This window comes from Centroberyx affinis, unplaced genomic scaffold (genome assembly GCF_046629955.1).
Source record: "Centroberyx affinis isolate AG114_WGS23_722 - 3 ecotype Tasmania unplaced genomic scaffold, CSIRO-AGI_Caff_v1 ptg002746l_1, whole genome shotgun sequence".
Lineage (NCBI taxonomy): Eukaryota > Metazoa > Chordata > Actinopteri > Beryciformes > Berycidae > Centroberyx > Centroberyx affinis.
Window position 1 is genome coordinate 278126 of NW_027280910.1, and position 17795 is coordinate 295920.

General features: G+C 41.6%; 3 protein-coding genes across 4 annotated transcripts; 2 read left to right on the forward strand and 1 right to left on the reverse strand.

The window, feature by feature from the left end:
* Positions 1-22: 22 nt before the first annotated feature.
* scn1bb (sodium channel, voltage-gated, type I, beta b) lies at positions 23-7147 on the forward strand. Its single transcript, XM_071535654.1, has 6 exons — positions 23-1634; positions 1729-1895; positions 4072-4309; positions 5080-5221; positions 6110-6184; positions 6624-7147. The coding sequence occupies exons 1-5, from the start codon at positions 1586-1588 to the stop codon at positions 6177-6179; spliced, it is 666 nt and encodes a 221-aa protein (XP_071391755.1). The 5' UTR covers positions 23-1585; the 3' UTR covers positions 6180-6184; positions 6624-7147.
* A 52-nt stretch (positions 7148-7199) lies between these two features.
* naxe (NAD(P)HX epimerase) lies at positions 7200-17657 on the reverse strand. Of its 2 annotated transcripts, none has more exons than XM_071535653.1 (7): positions 17522-17657; positions 16420-16642; positions 15720-15828; positions 14403-14513; positions 9045-9155; positions 8393-8540; positions 7200-7851 (listed from the first exon to the last, which is right to left on the reverse strand). In XM_071535653.1, exons 2-7 carry the CDS (start codon positions 16590-16592, stop codon positions 7652-7654), a joined length of 852 nt encoding a protein of 283 aa, XP_071391754.1. In that variant the 5' UTR covers positions 16593-16642; positions 17522-17657; the 3' UTR covers positions 7200-7651. The 2 variants fall into 2 exon arrangements, with proteins under 2 accessions (XP_071391754.1, XP_071391753.1); XM_071535652.1 differs by having other exon boundaries at positions 7201-7851; positions 16420-16609.
* On the forward strand, positions 10567-13058 carry LOC139657730 (E3 ubiquitin/ISG15 ligase TRIM25-like). The gene has a single exon (XM_071535677.1). It carries the CDS (start codon positions 10568-10570, stop codon positions 12236-12238), a length of 1671 nt encoding a protein of 556 aa, XP_071391778.1. The 5' UTR covers position 10567; the 3' UTR covers positions 12239-13058.
* Positions 17658-17795: the final 138 nt, after the last annotated feature.

Sequence of the window (17795 nt, forward strand, 5' to 3'; positions counted from 1 at the left end):
AGCTCTTTCTTTTGTCGTCGGGAGTGCTTTCGCGTCAGGGCAGGCCCCTTCGCAGTTTCCAGTCAGCCAAATGTAATACAAAGGAGTGAATTTGGAGATACTGGCAGTAAACCAGCCGACAGACGGGAGGCCGGCGCTGCACCGGAGCTCGTCCTCTGCTCTGCCACACAGGCGTTTTACCGCAGTGCATCTGCAGAATCTGTGATCTGAGCGGCAGAGGTGCTGCTGCGGGAGCTGGCTCTGTCGCGGACAACAAGGGGAGATTCAGGAGACGGACAACAGCATGTCAACGTTTTTATTTTCGGTGTTTTTGGGCTGATTTCAAACCTTTACGGGCCCGTGTACGCTCGCGCAGTTTGATCTGCAATGCCAGCACGGCCGAAGCATCTCTTCTACGAGCCCGGGGTCATTAGATAGGTGAAATTAATATTTCCACATTCAGCTGGCATCGCCGAGTAAATAATTGCTCGATCAGAGGAGAGGACAGACAATTTTTTTTTTTTTTTTGCCGAAGACACGACTCACCTCGAGGAAAGGAGGCCTTTAATTCAGGACAGTAGGCTTTAATTTCAATGATTCAAGTTATTGATTAAGGATAATCATCTTTAGACCATTAGATTGGCCTATAATAAATACTGGTAGCGTATAAAAGGTAGCCCATTAAAGCATGCAATTAATTATTTATGCAGTAGCATGCGAGTTAGCTAATGCAGAACTTCAGTAAGGCGTAAGCAGGTTCATGTTGGCATGTTACACATGACGATTATATAAACACATTTTTAAATCTATAATAACCTTGTGCGTCCTTGCTGTCCCTGTAACTTGCCAACATAAAAGAGACGTCCCAATTTGATATCTGTCTCTAGAGCATGTGGCCCCAGGCAGGTCTAATGATTGCTCAGTGCATTTGATATTTGGACCTCAGGGAAATAGATAATCACATCTCAGGGTGTAGATCTGGGAACACTGTGAGTCACCAGATACTCTGATTATTTCATATGCGACTTGCTAATTAAAAGCAAAAACCGCTTGGATATATTGCTTCAGTGGAGATAGATCGGAGGCCTGTCTCAAAGCAGCGGTAAGCAGACCACTAGGCAATAAACACTGTAACCAACAATAAACTGTTGCTGGCTTGAGCCAAAGAGCTGAGGCACTATCAGTGGTTCCATAGGAGTCTTAGGATATCACATACAAATTTAGGGGTATAAGGGAAGCCTATAGATATATAGATATTTACATATATATTTTGCACTTTTAATGCACGTTTGGCTTCACTACTTGTAAGCTGCCAGTTGCTTGACCTAGGCATACATATATGGTACTAGCTTGCACTTTACTGGTCTATGGTGTCTTGCACAAACTCCGGTCTTCCTAAAATCAAAAAGTAAACCTTTGCAAATATCAGTTTGATTATTGTAGACTTGGACGTGCTCAGCTTATGATAAGATAAAAGGGTCTTTAAAGCCTCGGCAGCATCTGTTGGAGCTCCACAAAAGGAGTCTCACACCGCAGAGTTTGTGGTAAATTTTGTAATTTTTGAGGCCCATCGTCCCACAAATCAGCCACGCGAACATCTGGTGACATGGCAGCTGTACACCTGCTGCTGCTTTCCCTGCTGTGCGCCCTTTTTGGTGAGTTGAGTCGATTCTTGGATAGATCATATTAACCAAGACCTGAGAATATAAACTCTAAAGTGTCTCTTTCTCTCTCCCTGTCTGTGAACAGTGACCCGGTGCCATGGGGCCTGTGCAGAAGTGGATTCGGACACGGAGGCAGTGGCGGGCAAGGGCTTCAAACTGGGCTGCATCTCCTGCAAGATGAGGAGCGAGGTGGAGGGCTCTGCCACCGTCGACTGGTACTTCAGGGCCAAAGGAGAGGCCGACTTTTTTCACGTGAGTGCAAATCCACCTTTGCTCAGGTGTGCTTTACCCTGACGCCTGCACAAAACATAGCTGACACAACAGACTGTGACGTAAAGGAGAGAACAGTGCTTCTTCAAGGAGTTAGGGCTGTGCACGTGTCCTCAAAACAAACCCGTCCTACACCACATTCCCTTAACACACCACTTACTTGTATATGCACGCACATACAGTCCAGTGCACACTAGAAATGGGACGATCTGCTTATCTCACAATATGACTCCATACGCGATATGGGGTTCACAAATCAATACAACCACGATACGATGTAATAAATAAAAGTTCAATGACAACAAAGTCTGACTGACTGAATTATGTTTATTTCTGAGCCACAAATCTTCCCAGCGATGATATTGGCTTGCTAGAATGTAAACAACAATGTAAAAATGTAATTGCAAAGTGCAAATAATATAGTTTAAATGGAGAGCTTGAGAAATTGTGATGGTCAAGCATCTCATTTGCGATTACTACAGCAGAATAAAATGGAGCTAATATTGCGATTCATTTTTCTGCCCCACGATACGTATTGTCACATATTTGTATTGTATTTGATTTATTGAATTTCAATATATTGTCCCATCCCTAGTGCGCACCCAAGCTCTCTCTCTGTCTCTATCTCTCTCCCTCTTTCTCTCACTCACACACACACATACACACACACGCTCTCATACACACATGCAGTCCCCTCTCACATGATATCGCCCAGTGCTGAGGTCAGCGTGAGGTTCACGTAGAATCAATCCTGACATTTTAGACCTCAGAGATCATTAGAGCTGCGGGGACGGACGGAGAGAGAGAGAGAGAGAGAGAGAGAGAGCGAGCGGCACACAGCTGTGTTGACCTTGTACAGGAGGAGCCTCTCTTCACCACTGAAGTGCATCCCGTCATAATGACAACTAGCTGCATGTATGTTTCAACGTAGCGCCGTCCAACACAAATATGTAAAGAGTTTCGAGTTTCATGCCAAAGCGAGAGTGAAAAAACAAGTGGTACCGGATCTGACAAAAAGACTGATGGCATAGAAGTAATCCTATTGAAGGTATCGAATGTGACTCACGATGCCTTTTGTTTTGTTTGTCCTTGTTGTGGGTGCACAGGTACAAAAACCCAATAGGCTTAACAATGCAGGCAACAAATCAAAACTCTTCACAAGATCATGTTCTTCTTGACATATTTATTGTATAAAGGCCCGCACTAGGTCTTCATCAGTGCAATACCTTAGAAGTAAACAGAAGTAAAACATGCTGCGGTAACATATGTATGAGTCACTTCAAGACCTTTGTCACCAAAATATCGACAAGTTTGAGGATTTGATCATGTGGCTTTTTGAGATTTTAGTGATGAAATCTTCTCAAAGTTGATACTGTATGTAAGCAGTCTGGAATGAAACCTCTAGAGCTGCAACAATTAATCGATTAGTTGTCAACTATTAGGCAAGGCAAGGCAAGGCAAGTTTATTTATATAGCACATTTCAGCAACAAGGCAATTCAAAGTGCTTCACAAAAACATTAAAAGCATCGAGACAAAATGAAAATGATAAAATTCATATAAAAGACCAAGAAAAATTAAGTTCATTAAACTAATAATTAAATTAATCGGCAACTATTTTGATAATCGATTAATCGGTTTGAGTAATTTTTTAAGAAAAATAAGTCAAAATTCTCTGATTCCAGCTTCTTAAATGTGAATATTTCCTGGTTTCTTTACTCCTCTATGACAGTAAACTGAATATCTTTGGGTTGTGGACAAAACAAGACATTTGAGGACGTCATCTTGGGCTTTTGGAAACACTGATCGACATTTTTCACCATTTTCTGACATTTTATAGACCAAACAACTAATCGATTAATCGAGAAAATAATCAACAGATTAATCGACAATTAAAATAATCGTTAGTTACAGCTTTATATGGCGATAAGAACAGATCATCTCCCATGCATACTGTATGTGTGTGTGTGTCTGTGTGAGTCTGTGTGTATCTGTTCTTCCATCCATCCATTAATTCCCCATACCCACGTATTCCTTTTGAGGGTCACAGGGAGGCTGGAGCCTATCCCAGCATGCATTGGGCGTAAGGCAAATACGAAACCTGATACTGTCTTCCGTACACCAGCCTTGTGCATAACCCTGCTGTCCCTGTGCCACCAGATATACAACTACGACGAGGACGGCCCCACCATTAAAGACGAGCGCTTTGAGGACCGCGTGGACTGGAACGGGAGCAAGAGGAGCCACGACATCCAAGATGCGTCTATATATCTCTTAAACGTCACCTTCAACGACTCTGGCACTTACCGCTGCTACTTCAACCGCATCCTCTCCTATCAGTACTATGAGTACCAGACGATCGTCAGCAAGGTTGTGCACCTCACTGTGGTGGCTAAAGGTACGGTGGAGTTGGCTGTGCTGCACCACAACTAACCGTGTTGTTTGTGATAGGAGCATCGACCGCAGCAGTAGTAAGATTTACGAACACGGCCTGGAAAAATCCAAAGCATTCCATTCCAAAGTGAGATCCCCACCCTTGTAATCATCTTCTCTTACAAAGTGATTGCTGGCATCCTAGGAAAGCACTTTATGGCTTCCCAGCAAGTATTTGATGGACGGCGATGTGCAGGAATGTTTCATGACCACCCAAACAAGCACAACATTTTCACGATATGATGTTTTGGCGCAGTAAAAATCAAAACAGCTTTGCAAACTGGTTTTAACAGATATCAGAAAGGTATTCAGGTCCCGCATTCACAAAACGATGCAGGTAGCAGATTTGGACGACGTCTATTCAACATCAAAATGTTTGCCGGGTTACTACTGAAGTTCCAAGTCATCTTAAGACCTTTTACTACAAGGATAGAATCAGCTGTGTTTTTGAGATACTGGCTGATGAGTTTGAGCTTTGTTCTGCTGACGGTTCTCAAGAAATTCCTCAACTGCTGCATCCTGTGTCTCTGGACTCGCTGTTCTTCACAGAAAACAAATCCATCCTTTGTGTTCGCGTTTCCTGTTTTCCTGGATGAATGTTGCTGAAATGCCAAATGGTTTCTGCATAGTAAGTGTCTTGTCAAATGCTGCGTCTGTGCTGTTATCTGATTCGTTGATTTCTTCCCCCCCCACCCCCCCCACCCACCCCCCACCCCCCTCCTCCCCTCTGCGCAGCCACCAGAGGAACGGCCTCCATCGTGTCCGAGGTGATGATGTACGTGTCGATCATCGGCCTCCAGCTCTGGCTCCTCATAGAGATGATATACTGCTACAGGAAAATCTCAGCGGCGGGAGAGGAAGCGTTACGAGAAGCCGCGTAAATATTCATTCCATACGGTTATAAACATGTAGGCTGTTGTCACGTGGAAACCTTGCAACTCCAGTTTTGGTGATTTGGTTTTAACTTCAATTGAGAATTCTACCACCTCATGGGCTAATTAAATCCTTTTCAAAACCCATAGAAAAAAGTAAAAAATGCACGTCGGTCAAGCTAAAGACAAGGCTGTATTTCTTAGTTCTTGAAAAGCTGACATTTTAGAGATACAAGGTTTTTACCCAACAGTAAGAAAGCTCTTTTAAAAGGATGTGTGTGTGTTGTCAAGCTTGGAACAACACACATCTGTGCTACTCTTCAACACAACGTATGTCATGTTGTGTCGGTATGTGTTTTTATTAACATACTGTATATCGTGTTGGAAACTGACTCCCAAACTAGACATACAGATGTTTAAAATGACACGTTGTTTTTAAGAGAAAGTGCAGATTTTCCCTGAATGCTGCCTTTGTATTCTCATGTCTTTGTGTTGAATGCGTACTATAATTTAAACTGTGTTGACTTTATCATTATCTCCCTTGGGTGTTGCCTCCTTGTCTCTCCTCTTCTTCACCCCCGTCCACTTACCCCACTTATTTTTAGGCTTATCACTGTTTCCATTCTGTTTTGTGTGTTGTCACTTGTGTCTCTTTGTCTAACCTCTCACGCTCCCTCCTTCTACCTGTCGTGTTTTCATCCTGTCATCCTCCTCCCTAGTCAAAACCAAAACCTCCCTCCTGTAAGTCAAAAAGGAATAAAGACTCGTTGGTTGTCTCACAGCTATACCTTTCTTTGTTTTTACATTATTCCACTATCATAATAGCATGTCAATGTGTTAAGCTCAGAATTTCAAATTTCTGATAACTATTCTATTGTTTTTTTTCCTTCCAGAAATGCTGAATACTTAGCGATAGCCTCGGAAAGTAAAGATAACTGTGCAGGAGTGCAGGTTGGAGAATAGCCCAGGTATGTTGATGATGTCTTGGTGGGAATGCATATTAAGAGTTTCATTCCAAAATGGGATATCCGCCATTTAAAAAAACAAAAAAAAACAACAAAAAAAACAAAGCCACCTCCTCTTACAAAATGATTTCTATCACAAACACAAAAGAAATTATGACACTTTTTAAAGGAAAGCGGGTAAAATAAGTCGTTGACTTTTGAAATTATAACACATTTACAGACTAGATTATCAATATTTTAGAGGTATTTAATGATGAATATTAGGTAATGTTCTTTTTCCCAATGGAGTATATAACATTTTGGAATGACACTTTATGCATACTGTATCTAATTTAAATTGTATTCAACTATTTTTTATATTTGCATACTAGACTATCTGTAAATATTGTGGTTTAGAAAATGTGCCATTAAATTCACTAATGTGCATCGTCTTTTTCTTCAGGTTTCATCCTTGGACTGAAAAAAACCTCTTCCATCCTTTGGATTGCATGAAGACAAACTTGGAAAAAAAATCTTTCTCTCAAGTCTCTGTTACCGTTTTCCATGACACTGAACACAAATGGATATGATGACATACAAAGAGAGCATGGTACCAGCACTGTATATATACACTTGCGCGCAAAAGCATGTCCTGCACTTCTATTATAAACCATTATGCATCAATGAGCCTCATTGTTTAAAAGCATATGCGTACAGTATTTCTTTAAGTGTATGTAGTACTACATTTATATAAAAATATAAGTGGTACTGTGGGAGTCTGTTTGACTCCTTGGGATTGTGAACGAAAGCTTTTTACCGAATCACCATCTAATGTATGAATAAGACACACTAACAACATGTATTGTAAGGTTATTGATAAGGTTATTGATGAAATAGAATGTGATAGACTATGATAGACTGTCTTTCCAGTTTAATTAGTCTTGCTAGTTGTACATTCAATGAGATCTTATGATGTACTAATAAAAACAGAGAAAACGTGATGGAGAGTTCCTCTTTTGATGACAACAACACACATGATTTTTGCTTTGATTTGGCTGTTTTTAATATTTGAGTGTTGAACAATTGCATTGGGAAAAGTGCAAGAATAAAGGGGATTTGCTGTTATCACATAAATCTCATCAATCATAACAATGCAAACTTCTTCCAATCGATATGAAATGTATTATTTTCCAGATAGCTGAAGCAACCGCCATGTGAAGGGGGTCGGCTTGGTAGTGATAACGGCTTTCACATAAAAAAGAAAAACACTCCCAGAGAATCCGTCATGAAAAGGGATAATACAGATTTATAGCCTCAGGGTCAAAACAATCAACCATCCAGTCAGTGTGTAACAGCCAACTCCCAGATTTAAAGACCGCACTCTTCCAGGATCCACAGAAACCTCTCATCATAAACCAAGTCAAGGCTATACTAACTCACTGCCTAAAATCTTTGATTCATGTTCTCCCATCTCCTCAACAGCTGGCGCTCCTACAGTCGTAGCACACAGTCAGTGTCAGGATACTGAGGCAGGTTGAGCTGGTACTTCTTCTCCAAGGCGGGCGGCACAAAGCGGCCTCCCAGGAAGTGGTATCGTCCTCTGAACAGGGAGGCGGACTTCTTGGGTGCAGTGAGAGAGATGAGCATGTCAGGCTGCAGGCCGTCTGCACTGCCTTGCTCCACATCCCAGCCTGGAACAACACACACAGGATATTACAGTCCCACAGAAAGCATGGTGAAAGTGCACAAACTTGGGAAAAAATGGAATATAGAAACAACACATTTTTCATTACTTCTCCTCATTATAATGATGGATATAGTTGCTTTCCAAATAACTGATCGGTGTAAAAAATAAAAAAAAGACATATAATCACATTTTAGGTATTTAACTGATGCTCCTATCCAGAGCAACTTACAATGAGTGCAATAAGCTAAGTCACCTTTATTGATATAGTGTTTTACAGCACACAAAGCCAGTGTGTATGGTGTGTACCAAAGTAGAAAAGTAAAGTAGTAAAGTAAGACTTAAACTTGCTAGATTTCTGAGTGTACAAGTAACAAATGGTAGGAGTGCATTTTCCTGTGGTGGAAATCTGCCTGATTCCCCTTGTTAAGTGTTTTTTTCGTGATCAAATATTTTTTATTCAGGGATATTACAAAACAACATAGAGTCACTGGACATACAGTCACAAGAACCCTTGTAACGTGTTGAGGGGGAGGTGCAGGACCCACCTGAGGGGATGTCGATGCTCGCTACGGGCGCTGTGGTCTTCTTCAGCACATCCAGGATGGAGCCAAACGGCTCTCTCACTGCCCCCTTGAAGCTAAAGCCAAAGATGGCGTCTATCACCAGGTTGTAAGCCTCATCAATCACTGCAGCCTGGGAAGACATTTTCATCCACATCAATAAAGCAGTCGCTTAGCTGCACAGCCTCAAACTTCTGTAAACTGCAAACATCTGCTAATCTGTTAATCTGATAACCAACACACTAAATCTTTCATTATTATCTATATTATATGTTCTTTTGTTGTAATTACATTTACACACTTTCTATTTGTTCTGTTCTTATCTATATTGTATTCTGTGCTGCTGCAATGACCCAGTTTCCCCCGCAGCGATCATTAAAGTTTCATCTAATCTAATCTAAACTGAAAGATAGAAAATAACTGAGTTAGACTGCATGGGTCTAAGAGTGTGGAGGCATTTCTTCGCTTATCCACTTCCTCCATCAGCTAAGCCGAGCTGCAGCCGGGCAAGCTGGAGACACTCAGCATACTCACAGAGCTTTAAGTAACCGACGTGCACACTCATAAACACAATACACCAAAGAGCTTCCTTCGCCACTGTGGAAAACGCTGCTGCATAACTGATTACACATCAAACCTCAGGCATCTCAGTCAGGAAGGGGATCTCCATTTTCTCACACTGCGTGGTCAAACCCTGGAACAGCGGTTTGTTTGGTCTCTTTGGGTACAGGATGGTGGGCTCGTAACCCTGCAGGGAGACACACAACACCAGCGGAAAATATCAGTGAACTATAAAGTTAATAAATACGACAAACGTCACCTTAAATGTAATCTATCTGAAACATATTGCTCAGGTTTCCATTGCAAATGAAAAGAAGTTGTTCACTGATCAGTTTGGTTGAATGAAGCTTAAAACAAGTTACTTATAGGTGGCTTCAGAAGAAAACACTGCCTTTGCTGCGGTCTCAATAGAGAGCTAGGATCAGAAATAAACGGGGGCTCAGAGCAAAAAATGCCCCTGAAAGTCTATAAAATGGCTGTGAAATTAAAAATGAGGGAGCAAAAAAGGCCCCAGTAATGAGGAGAACTTTCTTGTTTTTCACCCTGTTCATATTTTATATTTTATATTTCATATATTCAGGTGTGACTGTGACTACAGCTCCTTGCAGGCCACCGTAGTTGATCTGATTCTGATCAGATTCTTAAAGTGTGTTCTGGGAGAGAAAAATGGAGAGAAAAATTGAGTGGTTTTAGATCAAACAAGGACAGATCCTGTACAGACCCCCAAAGCCACTTAATAGTTTTTGGAGTTTTATTTTAAAACGTAGCACTTAAAAAAGTGAGGGGAAAATAAAGGGAGAGAGAGCACTTTCAACTACAAATCAGGGGAAAGTTTATTTTGACTGTCTTACAGTACCATTATACATGCTCACATTATGTTCATTGGAAGCAGGACCAAAGGGAGGGCCATGCCCATTTTACATACATAAAAAGGAATATTAAAATGTATTTTACCTCCAACTATGTTGAGCAGCAGAACACGGAGGCCCTAAACAGCGAATACTCCACAGAAGACCATTGAAGTGAGCATTTTAAAGCTGTTTTTCCAAACATCTCCTCCAGGGGGAGCAGAGCCCCAGGTCAGTTTTGTGTTGGTTAGTTTAATTTGATCAGAGTGACAACCTTACTAATAATAGGAATGTTCATCTTTGCAGTGTTAGTTTCAACTGTGTATTGTGAGCAAAAGGTGTTTTTGTTACAGTCAGTGAGGTCATTGATCCCAAGTTTAACTATTCCAATTATATTTGTCATGATCTACACTTATTGTAAACAAGGGTTAAACACACACTATTTCAAACCGCTCCTCTTCCTGGTATGAAGCACCCAATAACCCCTCCCTCTTCTTCCTTCTCTCAAACACCAGTGAGCTGGTTCCATTCTGTTCAGATATGTCCTGTTCCCTCCCCTTTCACAGATCTGCCAGTTTAAAGATGGGTGTAAACAACATGTTGTGCAAGTGCAAGAGCTGACAAGCCCATTTACTGCAGATCAGCAAATTAACATGAAGAAAAGGAATAGATTTTTGGTTTGGAACCGAGCGCAACTTTTATCTCTTGTGAGAAAGTGAAACTACCTGACACACTGTCAGTGAGAAGTGAAATGGCGCAGCGAGGAATTCAGCTGGACGGGGTAAAATTCTGCTGTTCGATCTGTCTGGATCTACTGAAGGATCCGGTGACTATTCCCTGTGGGCACAGCTACTGCATGAGCTGTATTAAAAGCTGCTGGGATGGACAGGATCAGAAGAAAATCCACAGCTGCCCCCAGTGCAGACAGACCTTCACACCACGGCCTGCGCTGGTGAAAAACACCATGTTAGCAGAGTTGGTGGAGGAACTGAAGAAGACCGGACTCCAAGTGCCTCCTCCTGATCGCTGCTATGCAGGACCTGGAGATGTGGCCTGTGATGTCTGCACTGGGAGAAAGCTCAAAGCCCTCAAGTCCTGCCTGGTGTGTCTGGTCTCTTACTGTGAGCAGCACCTCCAGCATCACTATGATGTAGCTCCATTAAAGAAACACCAGCTGGTCGAAGCCACCATGATGCTTCAGGAGAGCTTCTGCTCTCGTCATGACGAGGTGATGAAGATGTTCTGCCGTACTGATCAGCAGTGTATCTGTTACCTCTGCTCCGTGGGTGAACATAAAGGCCACGACACAGTCTCAGCTGCAGCAGAAAGGACCAAGAGGCAGAAAGAGCTCGGGGTGAGTCGGCAAAAAATCAACCAGAGAATCCAGGACAGAGAGAGAGACGTGAAGGTGCTTCAACGGGAGGTGAAGGCTATGAATCTTTCTGCTGATAAAGCAGTGAAGGAGAGCGAGAAGAACTTCACGGAGCTGGTCCGCTTCATTGAAAAAAGACGCTCTGATGTGAAGGAGCAGATCAGATCCCAGCAGAAAGAGGAAGCGAGTCGGGTCGAAGAACTTCAGGAGAAGCTGAAGCGGGAGATCGCCGAGCTGAGGAGGAAAGACGCTGAGCTGGAGCGGCTCTCACGCACAGAGGATCACATCCATTTTCTACACAGTTACCCCTCGCTGTCACGTCTCAGTGGATCTACAGACTTACCCTGCACCAATACCCGTCCTCTGCGCTACTTTGAGGATGTGACTGCGGCTGTGTCAAAGGCCAGAGAGAAACTACAGGGCATTCTCACAGAGGAATGGCCTAAGATCTCATTGAAAGTGACTGAAGTGGATGTTTTACTGCCACAACCAAGAGAGCCCAAGACCAGAGCCGAACTCTTACAATATTCACGTCAAATCACACTGGATCCAAACACAGCCCACACACGTCTGTCATTATCTGAGGGGAACAGCAAAGCAACATGTACGAGAAAGCAACAGTTATATTCTAGTCCCCGAAACGGATTCGTTGAATGGTGTCAGGTCCTGAGTAGAGAGGGTCTGACTGGACATTGTTACTGGGAGGTGGAGTGGAGCGGGTGGGGAGTTTCAATAGCAGTCGCATATAAGGATGTAAGCAGAAAAGGGGATGAAGGTCGACTTGGATACAATGACAAGTCTTGGGCACTGGATTACTTCAACAACAGTTATCATTTCAAACATAACAGTATCACAACTCCCATCCCAGGCCCTCTGTCCTCCAGAGTCGGAGTGTACCTGGATCACAGGGCAGGTATTCTGTCCTTCTACAGCGTCTCTGAAACCATGACTCTCCTCCACAGAGTCCAGACCAGATTCACTCAGCCTCTCCATCCTGGATTTTGGCTTCGTTACAATGAAAGCACTGCCGAGTTGTGTAAGCCCAAGTAGACAGCAGTCATTAAAGCCGCAACGTGTGAGATTCTGTTTTAATTTGCTTTTTTTTTTTGTCTCCATCTTTGTTGCTCGGTGCTCATTGCTGTCGTGTTTCCGCACTGCACTTCCCAGAGATCACCTGTCAATCAAACAGTGTGGGCGGAGCATGGATTTCCTGTTGATGAAGTTTGAGTTTCTGTAGGTGTCGTTTTTTTCTTTGTCTGTTCAGCCATGGTGGCTCTCGCTGCTCATGCTAACTACCCAGTTCTTCTTCTAGTTGATTTGATTTGAATTAATTTATTTGATCATTTTAAAAAGAAGTTACATATATGCAATATAATGTAATGCACCTGGTTAAAAAACAAATCGAGAATAAAACACAAGAAAGTCCAAGAATTATTTCCTTATTTTATTCCAAACAATCCGTAACCTGTTGTATGGTCTATATAGTTTTTATCTTTGTTGCATATTTGTATTGTTGCTATAATATTTTCTGCTGTTTCTGTTCCACTGTATGGGCTTTAATGGAGCAGCACTTGAAGTCTTCCTGTTATTATAGCTGAATAGTTGTTAATATGTTGAGTTTGTTCCCGACACTTTGTAATTTTGTTAAGAAAATTGAACTACAAATGTAATCATTAATATTATTATAATCAATAGGGAGAGCACTCATTGTTTTCATCCACAGTGCTGACATACTGGTTTAACAGATTGATTGTGTGGATGAAGTGAATATGTAGATGGAAAGATTGAACCAGTCTTTTACCAGGTTTTGGTAACTGGATGTGTGAACAAAGTGAATGTTTGCAAATATGAATAAAGTTTTTTTTCCTCCCAAAAATGAATAAGGTTTTTCTTCTGTATTCTGTGTTTCCCATTGTAATGCTAGTGTTGTAGTGTGTATGTGATATTATGAGTTTATTATTGTGGCTATTTGATGTTGTGCAACACCTTTGGTGTTTATTGTATGCTGACTTTGGCCTTAAGTTGTTATTCTGCATTGGATCAGAGCCACCAGCCTGGCTGTGTGGTCATTAAACTGAATTGCATTGAATTGATTCATCTCAGGCAGTCTATCAAAGCTGCTAGAAATAATGTGAAATTTATATGACAGTATAACCGAGCCAATTTCCCCCTAAAACACAACAAAGTGCAGAGATATTGTTCTGTACTTTACACAATCTGAATCTGAGTGTTTTCCATATGATATTCATGGAGGATACAGTTATGCTGTGGAAAACAAGCACAGATCCTGTACAGACCCACGACGCGTGTGTTCAATTCAATTCAATGCACTGAAGCATCACGACACGGTTATCTGTTAAATAATTCCACTAACGTCACTTAGATACCACAGGTAACAACGTTACCTAATGTTAAAGTTTACAGGGCAACGGAAGACGTGGATGTATGTAAATTAACGGCAGAGAGTGGGGCTCAGTGTGTGTGGGAGCAATGCTCGGCTAGCGCAACACGTTTATCGGTTAAATTACCTATTCCACCAACATCACATACCACAGGTAATAACGTGACCTACCGTTAAGGTTTGCAGGACAGAAGAAGATGTGGATGTCTGTAAATTGACGGTGAAGAGTGCGGCTCTGTGTGGGATTCAATATGGTATTATCAGTGTATGAGACTGAATGTGACATTTAGCCCATAGGCGAGAGGCCATCTCTATAGTCACTAAGCATTAGCTGACTGACTGACTGACAGACAGACTGACAGACTGACTGACTGACTGATGCAGCCTCAAGCAGTAGAAAATGTCTCTGATTGATACGGTTTATGTGATGGTATGTTAGATTTAAAATAATACAAATCTTATTGGTAGAAAGCGAGTGTTTATTTGCCAACATGCAACGCAAATGCTTTATTTCGTAGTTCAATAAAATCTAAAAATCAGATCAAGGGGGTGAAAAATGCCCCTGTGAAGTGTATCCACATCCAAAATCTTGACCAGGGGGGTTTGATACAAAAGCCGAGGTAATAAAATAGAAGATACCTGCAACTGGTTCAATGCTACCTTAGTGGTTTAATCAGCAACGGTTTGTCAAAATGTTGCTAAATAAACTAGTGGAGCATTAATCCAGCGTGCTCTATCTTTTTTCCCCATTTCCTTGACACTGAGAAAGTGTCACACAGGTGTCAGAGAGTGAAGTGCAGTAGGAAGACTCACAAAGAGTTTAAGATGTCGGGCACAGACCAGGCCATCGCCTCCGTTGTTCCCTGGTCCACAAATCACAAGCAGCGTAGGTCTGGCCTTGACCAGAGAACTGGCTGGATAGGCCTGGAAGACAGAAGAGACATCAATACAATATCAATACAACACCGCACCACAACCTTTATCTGACCAGGCAAGGTGACTACATGATTTTACTTAGCAGACACCTGGAGGAACAGTTGCTAGGGAAGCAGGTTGATGTCTTCTCAATATACAAAACATCTTCTCAATAAAATCATTATAAGCAAAGACAGAATTCAAGATACACTACAGATACACTAGTTGCACACATACACAATACATCCATCGTTTTTGCTCATAATGTCAGTTATACAGTGTCGTCTTAATTAGGGCTGTGCAAAAAAATCGATACAGCTGAGTATTGCAATATTTTTTTCCATGATACTGTATCGATTTTCCAGCCCCTCGTATCGATAGATAAAAAAAAAAAAAATCATGTTTTAAACGGATTTAAAATGTCCTTAAATTTCCCTCAAATCCCTTTGAATTAAATAGTTTTGACTCAATTTGTCCGCTGAGTTATCAAAATAATGTGATGTATATATTAGACTACCCAGGTGGTACACAGCAAGTTGTATTTTCAGCTCTATTTTTAAATTAATTTTAAATTTTCAGTAAATTATGTAGAGTATTGCAATGTATCGTGATACAATCGTATTGTGACCCATGTATCGTGATGCGTATCGTATCGTGAGGTCCTTGCCAATACCCAGCCTTAGTCTTAATGCAAAATTCCACAACTTTTCCATGACTTTCCATAACTAAGTCGGAATGCACCCATGACCCATCCCACCCATTTCTTCCTGGTTTGTTAATGTTTGTTTTTCAGCTCAGAAAAGTTCTACAGGAGTAAACAGTCACAACAGTTGGGTTTCCAGTACAGTTAGGCTTGCTGTGGAGGAGTTGCCATACTAAAAACAGCTGAAAACCACCATCCGATGCAAAGAATGTGTGAAACAAGTTGTAAAATGCTTTCTGGCATATTGCTGTAAAATGACCCATTGGTAAAAGTCCCTAATATTCCATGACGTCCCCAGAGAATCCATCAAATCCCCTGACTTTTCCTGTCCGAGAATACCTCACTTAAAATTCAGTGATACCCCAGAAATCCCCTGACCAGTGGGAACCCTGTTTTTATCCTGATTATGAGTGCTGACCTCATGATGAAGCAAAACACACACAGCCTCTCTGCAGCACTATTGGGAGAATCATTCCTATTTCAAAATAAGAGCCCTTATATCATCATCTCACCCTGGTGATGGCTGTGGCACAGCTGAGCCCGGCCAGCTCCATCAGCTGGTCCACACTGAAGCCGTATTCAGTGAAGAGCTCCTCGTCGATGTGCTGGGCCTCCTCCTGCCTGTGGAACAACTGCAGGTCAGTCCACATACTGTTTACACACACATGCAGTCAAGCTCACACATCATCCATGGACACAAGCAGGCTGAACAACGGGCACACACACGCTCATTTTTCTCTCTTGTTCTCTCTCATTTGTACACACACATGCACACACAACTAGTGCTGAAACGATTAGTCCATTAATCAATTAGATGATCGACAGAAAATGTAATTGATTATAATTTTGATAATAAATTAACTGTTTTAAGTAAAACTACCAAACATTTGCTGGTTACAGCTTCACAAATGCTAAGATTTGCTGCTGTTCTCTGTTTCATATCATTCTAAAATTAATATTTGGGTTTTTTTTGGCTGCTGGTCAGACTAAATAAGCAAGTTTAAGAATCACTCTGGTAACTTATTATATAGATTAATATCATTATTATTATATATAGATTATATATAGATTTGACAAACTATGTTGAAAAACTAATCGATAATGAAAATAACAATTAGTTGCAGCCCTACACACGACACTATCTCTCTCGCCCATATATTTCTCTATGCGGCTCATACTGCTCAATGTACAAGGGATAAATAAAGCCTTTACCCGAGGTGTTTGATGGTCTGGGCCATGGTGGATGCTTGTCTGCTGGTGAAACACTCCTTCTTGTGGTTACTTGCTGCAGCGGTCAGAGGACATGACCCTGTCCGGGCGAGGACTGCTGAGGCCCGAGAGCTCACCAGGAAGCCGATCCCAAACAGAGTCCGCAGACTCAACATCCAGATGGATCAGAAACCTGCAACAGAGCAGAGAGACTGCAGTGATCTAGCTGAACAGAGGGAAGTCTAGACCTTACATCGGTTACATCGGTTTATTAAGAGAACCATACACAGGCTGTTGTATGGCAGAAGTCTACTCCAAACGTGCACCTTTTACTTTTAATTAGGGCAGGGCAATAAGTCAATATTATCATTTGTCATTTTTCAATAGAATCATATCGTGATACACAATTCTGCTGTCTAAATTAATAATAAAGAATAACTACTAGTTTAAATCTCTCACAAAATTAGATCTAAAACAAATTAGGGAACATTATTTTAAAGTTTGAGTTTTGTTGTACTTCATAATACCATCCAGTTCAATGAGAAGAACATCAATTCAAGTACTTCATGTAAGTAGTGAATACATCTTACATGAAGTTATACATCAATACTAAAAAAAAATGTGTTATATTATTGTGGTATTCATTTTAACCATATCGCCCAGCTCTACATGTATGAACTTTAGTGAACTCTCTGTCCCACAAGAGAGAGCAGTGAAGGCTGAGTGAACACCAGGCCTGCACCAGGCCAAACACTGGACCACCCTGTCCCACACAGACAGGACAGGACAGCCTAATGACTAATGACTAACCCTAATGGCTGACAGGCTTCACCACCTCTTCACTACTAGAATGACTGACAACTGACATTTCTGAAGGAACAGAAGTAGCAACAACTCCTCAGGTCGCTCCAACATTATATGGACGACAGAATGACACGTGTGTAAATATAAGAGGCTTTTTGAGTTTTGTGAATAAGCACAATACATTCAAAACGCAGCAAAACCAAAACACATTAATGGGGTCAGACACAGCCGGACAGCAGGCTAGTGTATTGACCTGCTAACGCACTTTTGTGACAAATGATTTTGTGTGATTAACACTCACCAAACGTTACTTGTTCCTGATTACAACTTTTAAATGCACCTTGGCCCGTATAAATAAAGCAATGATATGACTTACAAATCAAAAAAAATATGCTTAAATAAGGCGTGGGGGGCGTGCAGCAACACTTGAACTTCAGTGTTTATGTCAGCTACTGAGAGTACTTCCTGGTTTGAAAAAAAAGAAAAAGACTGATTTCAAAGTAAAAGTCCTCTGTCTATCGCCTATCCAGCAGACTGGTGGCGCCATGCGGAGGATTTGAGCTGTGTTTGCATCG